This window comes from Ovis canadensis, chromosome 14, assembly GCF_042477335.2.
Source record: "Ovis canadensis isolate MfBH-ARS-UI-01 breed Bighorn chromosome 14, ARS-UI_OviCan_v2, whole genome shotgun sequence".
NCBI lineage: Eukaryota > Metazoa > Chordata > Mammalia > Artiodactyla > Bovidae > Ovis > Ovis canadensis.
In genome coordinates this window covers 66,634,970-66,651,360 of record NC_091258.1, presented here as the reverse complement: position 1 = coordinate 66,651,360, position 16,391 = coordinate 66,634,970, and the positions used below count along the sequence as shown (strand labels likewise).

General features: G+C 51.0%; 2 protein-coding genes across 3 annotated transcripts in view; one reads left to right on the top strand and one right to left on the bottom strand.

Moving 5' to 3' along the window:
- Nucleotides 1-16,391, top strand: part of LOC138418200 (insulin growth factor-like family member 1) — a 52,660-nt gene that overhangs the window by 4,494 nt on the left and 31,775 nt on the right. The window lies entirely within an intron of this gene.
- HIF3A (hypoxia inducible factor 3 subunit alpha) overlaps nt 1-16,391 on the bottom strand; it is a 31,534-nt gene that overhangs the window by 12,925 nt on the left and 2,218 nt on the right. For both annotated transcript variants that reach the window (XM_069549247.1, XM_069549248.1), the window contains exons 2-8: nt 11,773-11,963; nt 10,222-10,367; nt 8,442-8,526; nt 7,881-7,993; nt 7,184-7,392; nt 5,437-5,543; nt 5,122-5,269 (exon numbers count right to left, since the gene is read on the bottom strand). In XM_069549247.1, the coding sequence (XP_069405348.1) occupies nt 5,122-5,269; nt 5,437-5,543; nt 7,184-7,392; nt 7,881-7,993; nt 8,442-8,526; nt 10,222-10,367; nt 11,773-11,963 (999 nt within the window). The remainder of the gene's footprint in view (nt 1-5,121; nt 5,270-5,436; nt 5,544-7,183; nt 7,393-7,880; nt 7,994-8,441; nt 8,527-10,221; nt 10,368-11,772; nt 11,964-16,391) is intronic.

Here is a 16,391-nt window from a genome sequence, read left to right as displayed (position 1 = left end):
TGGATAATGGGGCCCAGGGTGGAGGACCAGACCCTTATTTGCATCTCATTTGCATAACAATCTCCAGGACGGAGTGTGGGTGGTCCTTACACCAGCTCTTCCAGAAGCTGGGACCCTGCCCCATCCTCACCCACCCCTTCTGGGCTGGAAACATCCCAATTGAGGCTGGATCCCAAGCTGCCCCACCCCTCTAGAAAAACAGAGGCTCATACAGTCACGTGTACACACACTCTGTACTCACAGGCACAAACAGGAACCTTCGTATACCCCCAGGTGTATTCCTGGTCAGGTAGGCACACATACTCTACGCTGGGGCTAACACATGTGCCTACATGCCACATGGAATGCACATATTCATTCCTTCCAGACCTTTCCTTGTTCGTGCTCAGTCGCTCAGTTATGTCCAACTCTCTGTGATCCCATGGGCTGGAGCCCACCAGGTTCCTCTGTCCATAGGATTTCCCAGGCAAGAATACTGGAGTGGGTTGCCATTTCCTACTCCAGGGGCTCTTTCCAATCCAGGGATTGGACCCACGTCTCTTATACCTCTTGCACTGGCAGGTGGATTCTCTGCCACTGTGCCACCTCAGAAGCCCTTTCCTAGACAACCAGAAATACTTAGTGGTTAAGAGCAAGGGCTCTGAAGCCAGCAGCCTGGGATTCAGATTCCAACTCTGCCACATACAAGCTGTGTGACCTTGAGCCTATGGCTGAACCTCTCTGGACCTCATTTTCCTCTTCTGTAAAGTGGGGATAATAATAGTACCTCCTCCCCAAGTTGTCATGAGTCCTAAGTAAGTTAGTATATGTCAAATGCACAGAACTGTGGCACAGGATGAGCTCTATATGCTTGCCATCGTTGTTTATTGAGCAATAACTATGTGCCAGGCACTGGAGTTTCAACAGTGAACAAGACAGACAAGACTTCCACTCTCATGGTGGGAAATGCTAGTAGGAAAAGACAGACCTTAAGTAAAAGACATTATTTGTTGGCAAATGTATCTATGTCATTGTTGTTATTTAGTTGCTAAGTCACATAAGACTCTTGGTGACCCCATGGACTGACTGTAGCTTGCTAGCCTCCTCGGTCCATAGGATTTCCCAGGCAAGAATACTGGAGAAGGTTGCCATTTCCTTCTCCAGGGGATTTTCCTGACCCAGGGATCAAACCTGCATCTCCTGCATTGGCAAGCGGATTCTTTACCACTGAGTCACCAGGGAAGCCCTATCTATGTAATTACAAAATGTATTACACACCTTTCCGGTAAACAAAGCACTTGAAACATGGCTGGTTGGAACTGAGATGTATCGTCGAGTAAGTGGCTTCTCCAGTGGCTCAGCGGTAAAGAGTCTGCATGCAATGCAATCCCTGGGTTGGGAAGATTCCCTGGATAAGGAAATGGCAACCCGCTCCAGTCTTCTTGCCTGGAGATTCCCACGGACAGAGGAACCTGGCAGGCTACAGTCCATGGGATGGCAAAGAGTCGGACATGACTGAAGTGACTGAGCAGGTCAGTGTAAAACACACCCCAGAGACTTACTTTCCTGATGGTCTAGCGGCTAGGAATCCATATTTCCAATGCAGGGAGCCTGAGTTTGATCCCTGGTAAGGGGACTAGATCCCACATACTGCAACTAAAGATCCCACATGCCCCAGTGGAGATCAAAGAGCTCTCATGCCACCTGGGAGCAGCCAAATAAATAAAATACTAAAAATGATAAAACAATACACACTAGATTGAAAAACTGAGTATGAAAAAAGAATCTAAAAGTCTCAATAATTTTTAGGGGACTTCCCTGATAGTCCAGTGGTTAAGACTCCTAGCTTCCAGAGATTTTGCTGCAGGGGGCTTGGGTTTGATTCCTGACTCAGGAACTAAGATCCCACATCCCACTCAGCATGGCCAAGAAATCTTTACAACTTCTTAAGTAATAATTTTTAACATCAATTACATGTTGAAATGATATTTTTGTATGCATTAGAATATGTACACATGTACCTATAACATAATGTACAATAATTTAATAGTCTATTATTTATTACATTAATCCATATAGTCAAAGCTATGGTTTTTCCAGCAGTCATGTATGGATGTGACAGTTGGACCATAAAGAAGGCTAAGTGCCAAAGAACTGATGCTTCTGAACTGTGGTGTTGTAGAAGACTATTGGGAGTCCCTTGGACAGCAACATCAAACCAGTCAGTCCTAAAGGAAATCAACCCTGAATATTCCTTGGAAGGACTGATGCTGAAGCTGAAGCTCCAGTACTTTGGACACCTGATGTGAAGAGCCGACTCATTGGAAAAGACTCTGATGTTGGGAAAGACTCAAGACCAAAGGAGAAGGGTCCTCCAGACCTGCTTGGGTCAAAACTCAGCTAACTGTGACATCGGGCAAAGGACTTCCTCTCTGTGGTCTTCAGTTTTCCCTCCTCCAAACTAGGGATCGAGGAACTTCCTTGGTGGTCCAGTGGTTAAGAATCTGCTTTCCAATGTAGAGGATACGGGTTCAATCCCTAGTCAGGGAACTAAGATTCCCCATGCCTCAGGGCAACTAAGCCCACACTGCCACAACTAGAGAGCCTGCTTGCAGCAAACGACTGAGCCCAGGCACGCTGGAGCCCATCCGCCACAACTAGAAACTCACACGCCGGAACGAAGACCCTGCATATGAACTAAGAGCTGATGCAGCCAAAAATAAATAAATGATCTGTTAAAACGGGGATCCAAATAACGGCTATACCTCATGGGCTTCTTGGGAGCACAAAGCCCACGGTGTAGAATGCTGTAAGTGCCCCAAGCAAGTGAGTTTTATTTTTATGGAGCAGGTGCTACGGGCAATGGGAGGAGGCTCAGGTGTGGAAGAGGAAGGACGGCGTCTACAAAGTGTCAGCACTCAAGCAGGCACCGAGACCCACGCAGCTGCATGCCACACAATATTCATACTCAGTGCTTCTCATCTCACAGTTAACCTCCTTTCAAATCAGAATCTTTGCATAACTTGTAGCCTTGAGAAGAATCAGAGCAAAGGAGAGGGGACCTCACTGTTACTGAGTAACCTCCTATTCATGCTTCATCCACTTTCTGCCAGTAAAACTGAACTCCCCAGCCCTGCTCTTTGCTTAGAGGGTGAAAGATTGAAATTCCAGGGCCTGGCCATCCAAAGGCAAGTCTTCATAATGAATAAAAGGAGCTTCCAGAAGAGACAGGAGGGCAGGTCCCCTCTCCTTTGCTCTGATTCTTCTCAAGGCTGCAAGTTTTTCAAAGGTTCTGATTTGAAAGGAGGTTGATGGGAGAGCATTTCGAAGATGACCAGGCTTGTTTTCCTGTGTATGAAGACTTGCATAAATATTCCTGTTACCAACCTCTGTTTTCTAATACAATCTCTTCTTGATCAAAAAGACCCTGGGAGGGACTTCCCTGGTGGTCCAGGGGCTGAGACTCCGTGCTCCCCATGCAGGGGGCCCCCGTTCGACCCCGGTCGGGGAACCAGATCCTGCATGCTGCAACTAAGAGTTCGTATGCCACAACTAAAATTCGGCTCAGCCAAGTAAATAAATTTAAAAAGAAAAAAAAACAACAACAAGGAAACTCCTATGGTTTTAGAAATGAATGCCATGTCCTGGGAGGCAGACTTCAAAGAAAAGCTGTAATTCTCTGTCTTGGGTGATAATTAGCTGCCCTTGTCGCATGTTGTCATGGTGAAAAACTTCTAAGATGCATGATGGAAGGGGGGAGGAGCCTATGCTTTACCACCACACGCTCATTAGAATGGTTCCGATGAAGACAGAGGAAATCAACCCTGAATATTCACTGGAAGGATTGACGCTGAAGCTCCAATACTCTGGCCACCTGATGCGAAGAGCTGACTCACTGGAAAAGACCGTGATGCTGGGAAAGACTGAAGGCAAAAGGAGAAGGGGGCGGCAGAAGGTGAGATGGTTAGACAGCATCACCAAATCAATGGAAATGAATCCGAGCAAACTCCGGGAAATAGTGAAGGACGGGGGAGCCTGGCTTGCTGCAGTCCACATGGTTGCAACGTGGGACAGAGTGACTGAATATCAATGAAGACAAAAACAGACAATATAAAATGCTGGCAAGGATGCGGAGGACTAGAACCCTCACACAATGCTGATGGGAATACAAAAGGACACAGCCACCTTAGAAGGCAGTTTGGCAATTTTTTCTGAAGTTAAGCATACACCACCCATGCGGCCCATCCATTCCGAGGTGTTGATCCAAGAGGAATGAAAACATATGACCTCACAATATCATGGATGAGAATGTTTCCTTTTCTCGTAATCACCCCACATAAGTCAACAGTTCAAATGTCCTCCAACTGAAGAATGGATAAACCGTGGTCCACACATATTCATAGCATAGATTGCCTAGCATCAAAAAGGAACTGATGGATACACACCACAACATAAATTTAAAATCTATTAGGCTAAGTGAAAGAAACCAGGCTCAAAGACTACATACGATAGAATTTCGTGTACATGACATTCTAGAAAAGGCAAAATTCTAGGGTCAGAGATTAGATCACTTGTGCCCAGAGACCACTAGGGGGTGGGCTGAGGTTCACTATATAAGAATTCTGGGAGGTGATGAAACTACTCTATAGCTTTTTTTATGTTTTGACCTTGCTGTGAAACTTGTGGGACCTTAGTTCCCCAACCAGGTATTGAACCCTGGCCCCAGCAGTGGAAGTCAAGAAAGACGTCAAGTCCTCACCATTGGGCTGCCAGGAAATCCCCTACTCTATAGCCTGACTGTGGTTGGGGTTACACAATTCTGCGCATTTGTCAAAACTCACAGAACCACATACAAAGAAAGAGTGAATCTTCTCCTGTAAATTACATGTCCGTTTTTTAAAAGGCCCTACGATTCAGCTGTCTTATAACCTGAAAATAGTCTTTTTCATTTAAATTACCAGCACACACTTATGTATTTGTGTCTACATGAAGATGCCTGTGTGCCATCAGTCACACGTGTTCTACATACATGTGCACGCTTCCTCTCACGTGTGCACATGCACACGTGAACATATACACACATACCTATGCATATGCAGACCAGACCCATGCACACAGACATCCCACCTCCTTCCCGCTTACCTGATCAGGAAGTGGACGCAGACGATACTCTCAGATTGGGGACCCCGGCCCCCTGACACCACTGTGGCCTGGGTCTGGGTCCACAGGTAGCCACCACTCCGGGCCAGGAAGCGGTACTGCCCCGTTACTGCCTGGCCCTTGCTCAGCACTGGGGAGGGGTATGGGGAGGGGTTAGGGAAACCGAGGAGAGAAGGCAATGGGGCGGGGCATGGGGTATGAAGGGTCAGGGAAGAGAATGTTCCCTGGGGCTTGGGGAGCGCGGAGCTGGTGTTGGCTGGCGCCACGCAGCACCGGAAATGGAACCTGAACACATACACGTATGGATGCTCTGGCCGACTGCATCCGAGTCCAGCGCGTGGATGTACTCGTAGGCGGAACAGCCAATCAGGTCGTCGGGGCTGTAGCCGGCAACCTCCGCGATCCTGAAGTGGGTGCAGTGGAGCCTAGGTCAGTTCAACTGGCTGAGGTGGAGGGTGGGTGAAAGGAAGAAGAGGGGGGATACAGGGCTGAAGCCAGCAAGACAGAGAGAGACAGGCTTGTAACAGAGAGAAAGGGAGACCAAGGAATAAGAAAAGGAGTGTGGCAGGCTGAATAATGGCCCCTGAAGATGTCTCCGTCCTAATTCCCTGAACCTGTGAACACACTACCTTCTATGGCAAAAGGGATTTTGTAGATGTGATGAAGTTAACGATCTTGAGATGGAGAGATGATCCTGGATCCCCTGGTGGGCCCAGTGTAATCACGGGAGTCCTTACAAGAGGGGGGAACCACACGGTCAGAGTGAGAACAGAAGATGGGATGATGGAGGCGGAGGTGGAAGTGATGTGCTTTGAGGTGGAGCGAGGGACCATGAGCCAAGAGATGTAAGGGGTCCCCAGAAGCTTCAATGGCAAGGAAACGGATTCTTCCCTGGAGCCTCTGGAAAGAACACAGCCCTTGATTTTCATTTCATAAGACTCTTCTCAGACTTGTCACCTCCAGAACTCTGAGATAGAGAATATATATTGTTCTGAGCCGCCGCTGCTGCTGCTGCTGCTGCTGCTATGTATGTGGTAACAGGATACAGCAGCCATAGGAAATTAACAGCGGAGGAGCGTGCGTGCGTGAGGAGCGTGCATGTGTGCGTGCGTGAGGAGCGTGCATGTGTGCGTGCGTGAGGAGCGTGCATGTGTGCGTGCTCAGGCGCTTCAGTCCTGTCCGACTGTTTGCAACCCTATTGGTTGTAGCCCACCGGGCTCCTCTTTTCATGGGATTTTTCAGGCAAGAATACTGGAGTGAGTTGCCATGCCCTGCTGGAGGGGATCTTCCTGACCCAGGGATTGAACCCGCAGCCCTGCATTGCAGGTGGATTCTCTACCCACTGAGCCACCTGGAAAGCCCGAATAGGGGAGGAGAGAGAAGGTAAAAATGGGGAGAGTGATGAAAAGAAAGACAAAAGAGAACATGAAAGAAATAGGAGAGGGGTAGAGAAAGGAAGAAAGAACATCACAAAAACAAAAGAACGAATAGAAATAAAAAGTAACCATGATGATAATTATTTTAAAAAATAGGCACGTCTAGGCTACTCTGCACCAGGCAACTCACTGAGTGCTCAGAGCACCTGTTCTAAGTAGGCTCTATTCTCAGTTCACAGGATGGATGAGGAAAGTGGGGTACAGAGAGGTGCGGTCCTTAAGCCAAGGATGCGCAACCAGCATTTGAACTCAAACAGTCTGAACCCAGATAAGGAGACCCACATACAGGGAACTTCCTTGGCATGTTCAGAAGTTACGACTCTGCATTTCCAATGCAGGGGGCTCGGGTTCAATCCCTGCTCGAGGAACTAAGATCCCCCATGATCAGAGGCATGGCGAAAAATTTAAAAAAAAAAAAAAAAGACAGACAATTCAGAGGCAGGCAGACATATCAAGACAGAGACAGATGGAGTCAGAGAGCTGGAAACAGACCAGAGAGAGAGGCTGGGGGTGGGGGGTAGGAGAGGAGATGGTGAGTGAACTTGGGCAGAAAGGAAGAGGAGGAGCCGGGCTTGGCAGAAGTGAGTGGGCCCCTGACTCCTGCCCACCTCTCATCACAGTAGGTGAACTTCATGTCCAGGCTGTGGCGGCTGAGGAAGGCCCCTCGGCCCAACGGGGGCTCTAGGCTGCCAGGGTGGGGGATGGCTTCACAGATTAGCACCAGGCATTGCAGGGGGGGCTCCAAGTTGGGACTCCCAGCCGGGGAAGTCTGTGCTGGGGGCTTGTAGACCCTCATGTGTCCAGAACAGTGTAGTACCTGGTGGGGGTAGTTGGGGGCAAGAGGGTGATGTACCTGGGCCTGGGGCTACCCAGGGGGCTGGCAGGAATGATCCTATGGGCCCCTCCCCTAGAGAACTGAGATTTCAGAGCCCCAGCTCAGGGAGCTCTGAGGACCCCCAGACCCCGACCCCATAGAGACCCCAACCTAAGAAGGTTCTGACAGTCTCCAGATTCTAAGACACAGGGAGCTTTGAGGACCCGATTTTCCTACCCCATGGAGACTCCAGACTCAGGACGCTGAGGACTCCCAGCACCAGGCCCACCGAGATCCAGACTAAGAAAGGATACAAGGACCCCCCGATCCCCAACCTCCTAAGTACCCAGAGGATGTCCAAGACCCAGCCTGAGAAAGCCCCACTGGATCCCGGGCCCAGGAGACCCCTGGACTCCAACCAGCTGAGGGGAACTTTAGGGTTCAGGTCCAGCCCTGGCGGGCCCCTCCCCTCCAGGCCAGATCCTGCCCACCTTCCAGGTGGCTGCCTTGAGATTGAGGGTGCGCCCGCGGCTGCTGAGGGTGCTCTTCATGCGCAAGGAGAAGCACCGCCCCGTGGGGGCCTCCGGCTTCTTTTTGGACAGGCCTGAGGAGGGCCACGGGAGGGGGAGGAGGGGCAGGGAGCGGGTGGGAGAGGGAGGAGCTGGTCATTGGGTAGCTCAGGACAGGGCCCATGTCCCTCCAGCACCCTGGTTACTAATCTCTTCCCAGCCTCATCCTCAAAATCTAGACCTGAAACCAGAGAGGGTCTCCCAGGGGTTTGCTGCTCTTTAAGACCCACGCCCCACCCCCCCTCGAGCGGGGTGAGCCCCTGCATTCCCCCAGGGCAGGGCCACAGCGTCCTTCTCTCCCCATCTTTTTTTCTCAGTGGACAGGGAAGCCTGGCATGCCGCAGTCCATGGGGTCGCAAAGAGTCAGACACGACTGAGCGATGGAACTGAACTGAACTGATTCCAGAGGGGAGAGGATATGCTGAGGGCAGGATGGAGCCTCAGTTTCTGTAATTTAAAGGCAGAGACCTCCAGGGAACTCACTCTGCCGGGGAGTCAGGGCATCTTGAAGTTCCTCTTGGTCACAGGGATGGATAAAATCAAAGATATTGTGTCCAATCAGCTCCAGCTGGGAGGGAGGGAAGCAGAGGGGTGCCTTGGAGGAAAAGCATTTTCACAGGGGCCTCTGACCCACCTCACTCTTCCCATCCTCATCACCCTGCCCCAATTCATGAACCTGGATTATTTTCCTAGTCTCCTTATTCATTCATTCATTCATTTCTTCAACATGCCAGGCCTTCTTCTAGATGGTATGGGCACAGAAGTAACTACAAAGACAAAACCCCTAACTCTCAAAGCTTACTGAGTAGTAGGGTGCATGCTCGGTCGCTTTAGTCATGTCTGACTTTGCGACCCCATGGACTGTAGCCCGCCAGGCTCCTCTGCCCATGGGATTTTCCAGGCAAGAATACAGGAATGGGTTGCCATGCCCTCCTCCAGGGGATCTTCCCGACCCAGGGATCGAACCCAGGTCTCCTGCATTGCAGGTGGATTCTTTATCAGCTGAGCTACTAGGGAAGCCCTTATGATGTAATGATGGAACATTATCTTAGAGGCGGTGGTCAGAGCTAAAGCTCAACGGGGGAGTGATGAGATCTTGGAGTCCTGGCTCTGCCATTTCCTAGCTCTGGGACCTTGGAACATTCACCTCTCTGAGCTCAAGAGCTCAAACTAACAGAGAAGTTGGCATCAAGAGTGGGATGGGGACTTTCCTTGTGATCCAGTGGTTAAGAATCTGCCTTGCAAGGCATGGGATGTGAGTTCAATCCCTGGTTGGGGAACTAAGATCCCACATGCTGAGGAGTAACTAAGACTGAGAGCCGCACCTGAGAGCCAGGAAGGCCACGACTAGAGAGTCCATGTGCCACAACAAAAGATCCCTCATGATGCAACTAAGACCTGACGCAGATGAATAAATGTTCTTTTTCAAAGAGTGGGATAACAAGGCAAGGGAAAGGAATAGATGCCAACTGTGGAGCTCATCGGTGTGATATAAGAAAAAAAAAAACAAAAAACCAGTAGCCCTCTCATGGGACTGGGTGAAAGATGAGCTGGAATTAGTTCTACTCCCTAAGTCTCTTGTCTCCCCATCCCCGGGCCCCTCATTCTACTCCTTTTCTCCCATTTGGGACCCCACATCCACCATTTTATGGAGTTTCCAGCCTCTAGATACACTCTCTCCAATTCTATCTCTGTGCAGTAGCTAGAGCGATCTTTCTAAAATGAAAATCTGATGGCACCTTTCTGACACAATCTCTCCTCTGCTTAAAATCCTTCCACAACTCCCCAGTGCCCTAGAGACACACCTTCTATTTCAGTCCTAAATTTTGACCTCTAGCCTTTCTGTCACTTTCTCCCACTGCACTCTGCACCTAACTCAGAGAAATGTCCCCAAAGGTTCTGCTTTTATCTCACATCTGTGTCTTGGCATATTCTGTTTCCTTGGCCATGTACCTTCCTAGCCTTTGGTGGTCCCAACTATTCACCATACCCTTTGACTGGGTAAGTCCTTCAGGTTTTAGCTCAGATGTCTTTTCCAGGAAGCCCTTGATTCCCTCCCAGTCTGGGTCAGGTACCAGCGTCCACCCCGGGCTTGTACAGCCCCTTAAGCTGCCCCACCCTAGCCCTACCCATTCCAAATTTTCCTCTCTGGTGACATATTTGCCTCCCCTTTGCACTGTGGGCCTTGTAAAAGCAGGGCTAAGGTGGTTCTTGTGCCATCCGTATCCCAGCATCGCCTGCACAAAGTAGGAGTCCCTCTTACCTGACTGAGGCCCAGGTGTTTGCTGACATTTTCTGACAGGTAAGCCATGTCTCCCTCGGCGGTGAGCACCATAACAAAGCCCTCCAGGGCCTTCAGGTAGCAGGCATCCAGCGGTTCGCCCCCTGCTCCCACCTGGTTCCACTCCCCTGGTGTCCGGGCCAGGATGGATGGGGTGTGTCCAGTCAGCCGTGAGCCCGCCCTGGCTAGCCTCCCTCTGCTTTCCTTCATTCAGAGGGACTTACAGGTACCCCCAGGTGAGTGGGGCACATCCCAGTGACTGGGAGTCCCAAGGAAGAGGGAAGGACCAAGGAGGACTGGAATTCTAAGGGAACAAGGCCTCCCAGGGGTACAGAATTCTAGGAAGGCAGGGGTCTCCCAGGGGGATAGAACTTTTGTTGTTTAGTCAATAAGTAATGTCCTATGACTCTTTTGGGACTTTAGCCTGCCCGACTCCTCTGCCCATGGGATTTCCCAGGCAAGAATACTAGAGTGGGCTGCCATTTCCTTCTCCAGGGGATCTTCCAAACCCAGGGATCGAACCTGAGTCTCTGGCATTGCAGGCAGATTCTTTACCACTGAGCCATCTGCGAAGCCCCTAATAGAACCCTGAGGAGGGCAGAATCCTAAAGGGATGAAATTCCCAGGGGTCAAAATTCTAAGGGGCCAAGGTATAAGGGCAGTCAGAATTCCAAGGGGCCCAAGCTTGCCAAGGGTTCAGAATTCTTGGGGCAGGACCTTCCAGATGGGCAGAATTCTAAAGAAGCAGGGACTCCCAAGCGACAGAATTCTAAGGAGGACAGAATACAAGACAGGAAAGTCTAAGGGGCAGAGTCTCCAGAGGATGACTCCACTTTCCCCATAATAAAATCTTTTCAGGGTCCTGGGATTCCAAGGGGTGTGTGTTTGAGAAAGAGAGAGAGAACGCCTCCTGCTGAATTTTAGTTTAACAGGGTGGGAATTCAAGGGGACAAACAATACAACTAGTGAGCCTAGCTGAGAAGATCTCCCAGGGGACCAAATCATAAGGGTCCAGGTGCCTTAGGGAGTTTAGTGAAACAGTGAAGTGAAAGTGGTAGCCGCTCAGTCCTGTCTGACTTCGTGACCGCATGGCTCCTCTGTCCATGGAACTCTCCAGGCAAGAATACTGGAGTGGGTAGCCATTCCCTTTTCCAGGGGAATCTTCCGACCCAGGTGTGGAACCCGGGTCTCTTGCATTGCAGGAGGATTCTTTAGGGTCTGAGCCTTCTATTCCCTAGAGTTCTAATTCTAAGGAGGCGGAGCTATGCAAGGGAGCATTCCAATGGGCGGGGCCTAACAAATGACAGACTTCGAAGAGGATGGATTCCTAGGACTGGATTCCGATTGGCCAGAACTCGAAGGGGCGGGGCCTATCCAGGGACTTGATTCCAGAGGGGCGGGGCTCCTCCGGGAAGCCATCTGGGGGCGGGGCCTTGTCGGGACGCGGCTTCCCGGCGGAGGGGGTCTCCTCGGGAGGTACCTTTCCGAGGGCGGGGCCTTGCCCCGGTGGGAATTCCCGGGGGCGGGGCTCACCTGCGGTGCAGAGGCGGTGCATGCGCAGGTAGCTGATGGTGAGGCGCATGATGGAGGCCTTGTCCAGATGGGCGCTGACCCCGCGCGCGAAGGGCAGCGTGTGCGCCAGCTGGTACAACACCTCGGTCTCCTGGCTGCGCCGGCTGCGGGCCGCATCCCGGGACTTCTCCTTGCGCAGCTCCGTGCTCGACCTGCGGGCATGGCCTGCGTTCACTGGAGGCGCTCCGGGAAGGGAAAGAGTTGGATGCGGCAAGCACGTGGGCTGCTGCCACATGGGTCTCAGAGAAGTCAGAGCCGCGACTGTGCAGGCCTCGCTGTGTGGCCCGGGCGAGTTCCTGGAGCTCTCTGGGTGGGCTATACTATGGAGTCGCTCCTAGCCTCGGGTTTTATTGTCTGTGCGCCAGCCCATGCTGCCCGCCGGTGCCTCACTCCTCTCCAAGGCGTGCCCGGGGCCGCCCTGTCCCCTCCCCGACTTATCTGCTGATTATTCCCCGGGCTTGGGGCGACTGGGTAACAGGCAGGCCTCCTGCTGGGAGGAGGCTGGCAGAGATGGCCAGGAACCAGGGGAGGGAGGGTGCAAGAAGATGCCTGCAGCCCTCTCCAGGCCCTCTGCCCTACAACCTCCCTGAACCCCGTCTCCTGCCCTTTTCCCTCCTCAGCTGAGCTGAGTTCTCAGAATCTTGCAGTACAGACTCAAAGTCCAACGACCCATCTCCCGGGGCCCTTCCAGGGAGATACAGCAAACCATCCCTAGGGTCCTGGGGGGTTCTGTTCAGCCAATGGCTAACCACTCACCCCTGCCCTTTAATCCATTTCAAATGCTTGAATTCTGTGTTGGAATTAGAAATTCTGGGGTTGGAAGTAGAAAGTTATCAGGATTTTTGGTTGGTTGTTTGTTTTCAGAAATATCTGCCACTTACCCAGCTTTTACTATTATGTCAGACCCTGTGCCATGTGTGTAACTTAACCTATGCAGCTCAGACATCCCTAGGAAGAAGATAACATTCTCCCCATTGAACTTATGAAACCCAGGCACACAGAGGTGCAGTGCTTGCCCACAAGGAATGAAGCTAAGGTTTGAACACTGGTCTGCCTGAATTCTTCAGTTTCCTCTATTGTATGTATGTGCTGAGTCGCTTCAGTCATGTCCAACTCTTTGCGATCCTATGGACTGTAGCCCTCCAGGCTCCTCTGTCCATGGGATTTTCCAGGCAAGAATACTGGAGTAGTTTGCCATTTCCTTCTCCACGGGATCTTCCTGACCCAGGGATCAAACCCTCATCTCCTGTTGTATGGCCCTGGATCATCTCCAGGTTTTAGTACTTCTTCCTGTTTCTGGACTGTCTTAAAAGTCAAACTCCAGGTCTCTCTGAATCCAAACTCTATAGTTTTGGGGGGGTGGGGAAATGATAGAGTATGTTACATATAGTATAGTATATGTAATCTTATCTATATTGAGATACTACTATTGGTAAAAAAACCCATAAATTTGTTGTTCCCTTGCTAAGTCATGTCCAACTCTTTGCAACTCCATGGAGTATAGCACCAGCCTCCTCTGTCCTCCATTATCTCCTGGAGTTTGCTCAGATTTGTGTTCACTGAGTCAGTGATGCTATCTAACCATCTCATCCTCTGCTGCCCCCTTCTCCTTTGACCTTCAATTATTCCCATGATCTCTAGTGAGTTGGCTATAAATGGCAACCCACTCCAGTATCCTTGCCTGGAAGACCCCGTGGACATATGAAAAACCATTAATAAGCAGCTATAATTTGCTAAGTATTTATGAGTCTGACATTGCACTAAGTAAGGATTCAGCCTACGTGTACTCATTCAATCCTAAGAAAGCCCTAGGCAGGGACTCCCCTGGTGGTCCAATGGTTAAGAATCCACCTTCCAATGCAGGAGACAAGAGTTTGATCCCTAGGAGGGGAACTAAAATCCCACATGCTATGGGATAAATAAGACCAGAGGCAGCCAAATAAATAACTTTTCTTTTAAAAAAGAAAGCCTAGGCTCTGAAACCTCCATTTCACAAAGGGGAAACTGAGACTGAAAAAGTAAGTCCTTCGCCCCCAGAGTCATAAAGCCATTAACTGGAAGAGTTGGGATCTGAACTCGGGCAGTGAGATTTCAAAGCCTTCATTCTTCTAATTCCTTTCTTATGAATCAACAACCCCCCAACCCCGACCCCCGGCCCGGCCCCTTCCACAACCTCCATGGAAGCAAAACCTGAGAAAGGGAAGCTGACCTTCCTAAAAGCCAGAGGCCATTTCTGGGGCATCAACTGCACACCCAAACAGGAGCCCTGCAGCGCCACCCCCAGGCACAATGGAGGGAGGCGTGTGGTGCCTCCTGTCCCTCTACAGATGGGAAAAATCTCATGCAAGTGGGAGGGAGGCGCAGAAGGGGACAGGCTGGGTGGAGGGGTGGAGGGAGCCAGCAACTGCCCTCATCCCCTCCCTCCTGGCTGGCGGGGGGCAGGGGCCTCCAGTCCTTCTCTGCCCAGAGGACATTCCGTCCTCCTGTCCCGTTCTGTTCCAGCCTTGTTTGTCTTCCTGCCCAGAGGGTGGGGGTGGGCGGGCCTCACTGAGCTGGGGGCCCAGACGGAGGGAACAGGGAATGGGAACAGGGACGGGGGGTAAGGGTGGGGTTGGCCCCCCCACCTCCCGGGCAGCTGGGCTCTACACTCCTCTCTGTGGCCAACTCCTTCTCCCTTCATAGAAGGAGCTAGCTGGTGGCTGCGGCGGGACCCTCCCTCTGGCTTCCAGCCTGCTCTCCGGATATTCTGACAGCAAATGTGGGTGGGCCTCTCCTGGTCTCTGGCCTTTCCCTGTATTTATTTACATATTTTAATTTTATTATTATTATTAAAGTTTTTATTGAATTTGTTACAATGTTGCTTCTGTTTTCTTGTTTTGGGGTTTTTCTTTGGCCCTGAGAAGAAAATGGCAACCCACTCCAGTGTTCTTGCCTGGAGAATCCCAGGGACGGGGGAGCCTGGTGGGCTGCCGTCTCTGGGGTCGCACAGAGTCGGACACAACTGAAGCGACTCAGCAGCAGCAGCAGAGGCATGTGGGGTCATAGCTCCCTGACCAGGGATGGACCCTACCGGCTGCATTGGAAGGCGAAGCCTTAACCACTGAACCACCACGGAAGTCCCTGGCCTTTCTCTTTAAACAGACTTGGGGCTAATTCCTCTGGTTCGGCATTCCAGTCTTGACTCCATGACCTATTAGCTGTGTGACTTTGGACAAGTGGCACGGCCTCTCTGCGCCCAAGAACAGCACAAATACTCATGGGGCTGTTGTGAAGACTAAATGAGTTACTGTATGTCAAGGGCTTAGAATTGAGGCTGGCAATTGGTCAATGCTATATAAAGGTTCAACTCTTTGCGACCCCATGTACTGCAGCAGAATTCTCCAGGCAAGAATACTGGAGTGAGTTGCCACGCCCTTCTCCAGGGGATCTTCCCAACCCAGGGATCGAACCCAGGTCTCCTGCATTGCAGGCTGATTCTTTACTGTCTGAGCCACCAGGGAAGCCCAAGAATACTGGGGTGGGTGGCCTATCCCCTTCCCCAGGGGATCTTCCCAACTCAGGCATCGAACCTGGGTCTCCGGCATTGCAGGCAACTTTTATTATTCCCTCTTTGTCCACATCAGGGATGGAAGGCTTAGGAAGCTCGTAGGCTCTGGAGAAACCTTTGGGCTTCGGTGGTAACCCCGTGGTGTGTTGTGTTGTGCGTGTGCAATCACATGTGACTTTTACACAATACTTTGAGAAAAAGACTAAATCATAGTGATACCAATAATAATGATAGCACTGGTGTATTGAAAACTTATGAGCTTAGAGATCCCATTAACTCCCTTCAACAACCCTGCTGCTGCTGCTGCTAAGTTGCTTCAGTCATGTCCGACTCTGTGCGACCCCATAGACGGCAGCCCACCAGGCTCCTCCATCCCTGGGATTCTCCAGGCAAGAACACTGGAGTGGGCCGCCATTTCCCTCTCCAATGCATGAAAGTGAAAAGTGAAAGTTAAGTCGCTCAGTCATGTCTGACTCTTAGTGACCCCATGGACTGCAGCCCACCAGGCTCCTCCGTCCATGGGAGTTTCCAGGCAAGAGTACTGGAGTGGGGTGCCATTGCCTTCTCCTTCAACAACCCTAAGCACCTGGAAAAGTGATCTCCCTTTTACAGAGTCAGAAACTGAGTCTCCAAGCAATTGCATTATCAGCCCAAGTAACCAAGCTGGTAATCCCAGGACCCTCCACCAATGCGCAGCAGCTATGCTCAACGCTTCTGTGAATCCAATCACGCATTTGCTTTTGCCCAGAATCCTGTCTGACTTGAACAGTTTATTGCCCACCTATGGAGTATTCTGCCTCAAAGGTCTGTCCCATTACCACTCATCATCTAAATCTGGTGCAGAAGACGGGAAGTAGAACCTTCATTTTCCAGGCTATGAAACTGAGGCTCAGAGAGCAGCCTGCTGGCATAAAGCCACACAGCCGGGAAGCTGGTGAGCTACGATTTGAACCCTGATTTTGGGGCCTGGGCTTTTAAGTGCCATGCCTTGGTGAGCATGCCACCCAAGGGACCCCTCTCCAGCCCCTCCACC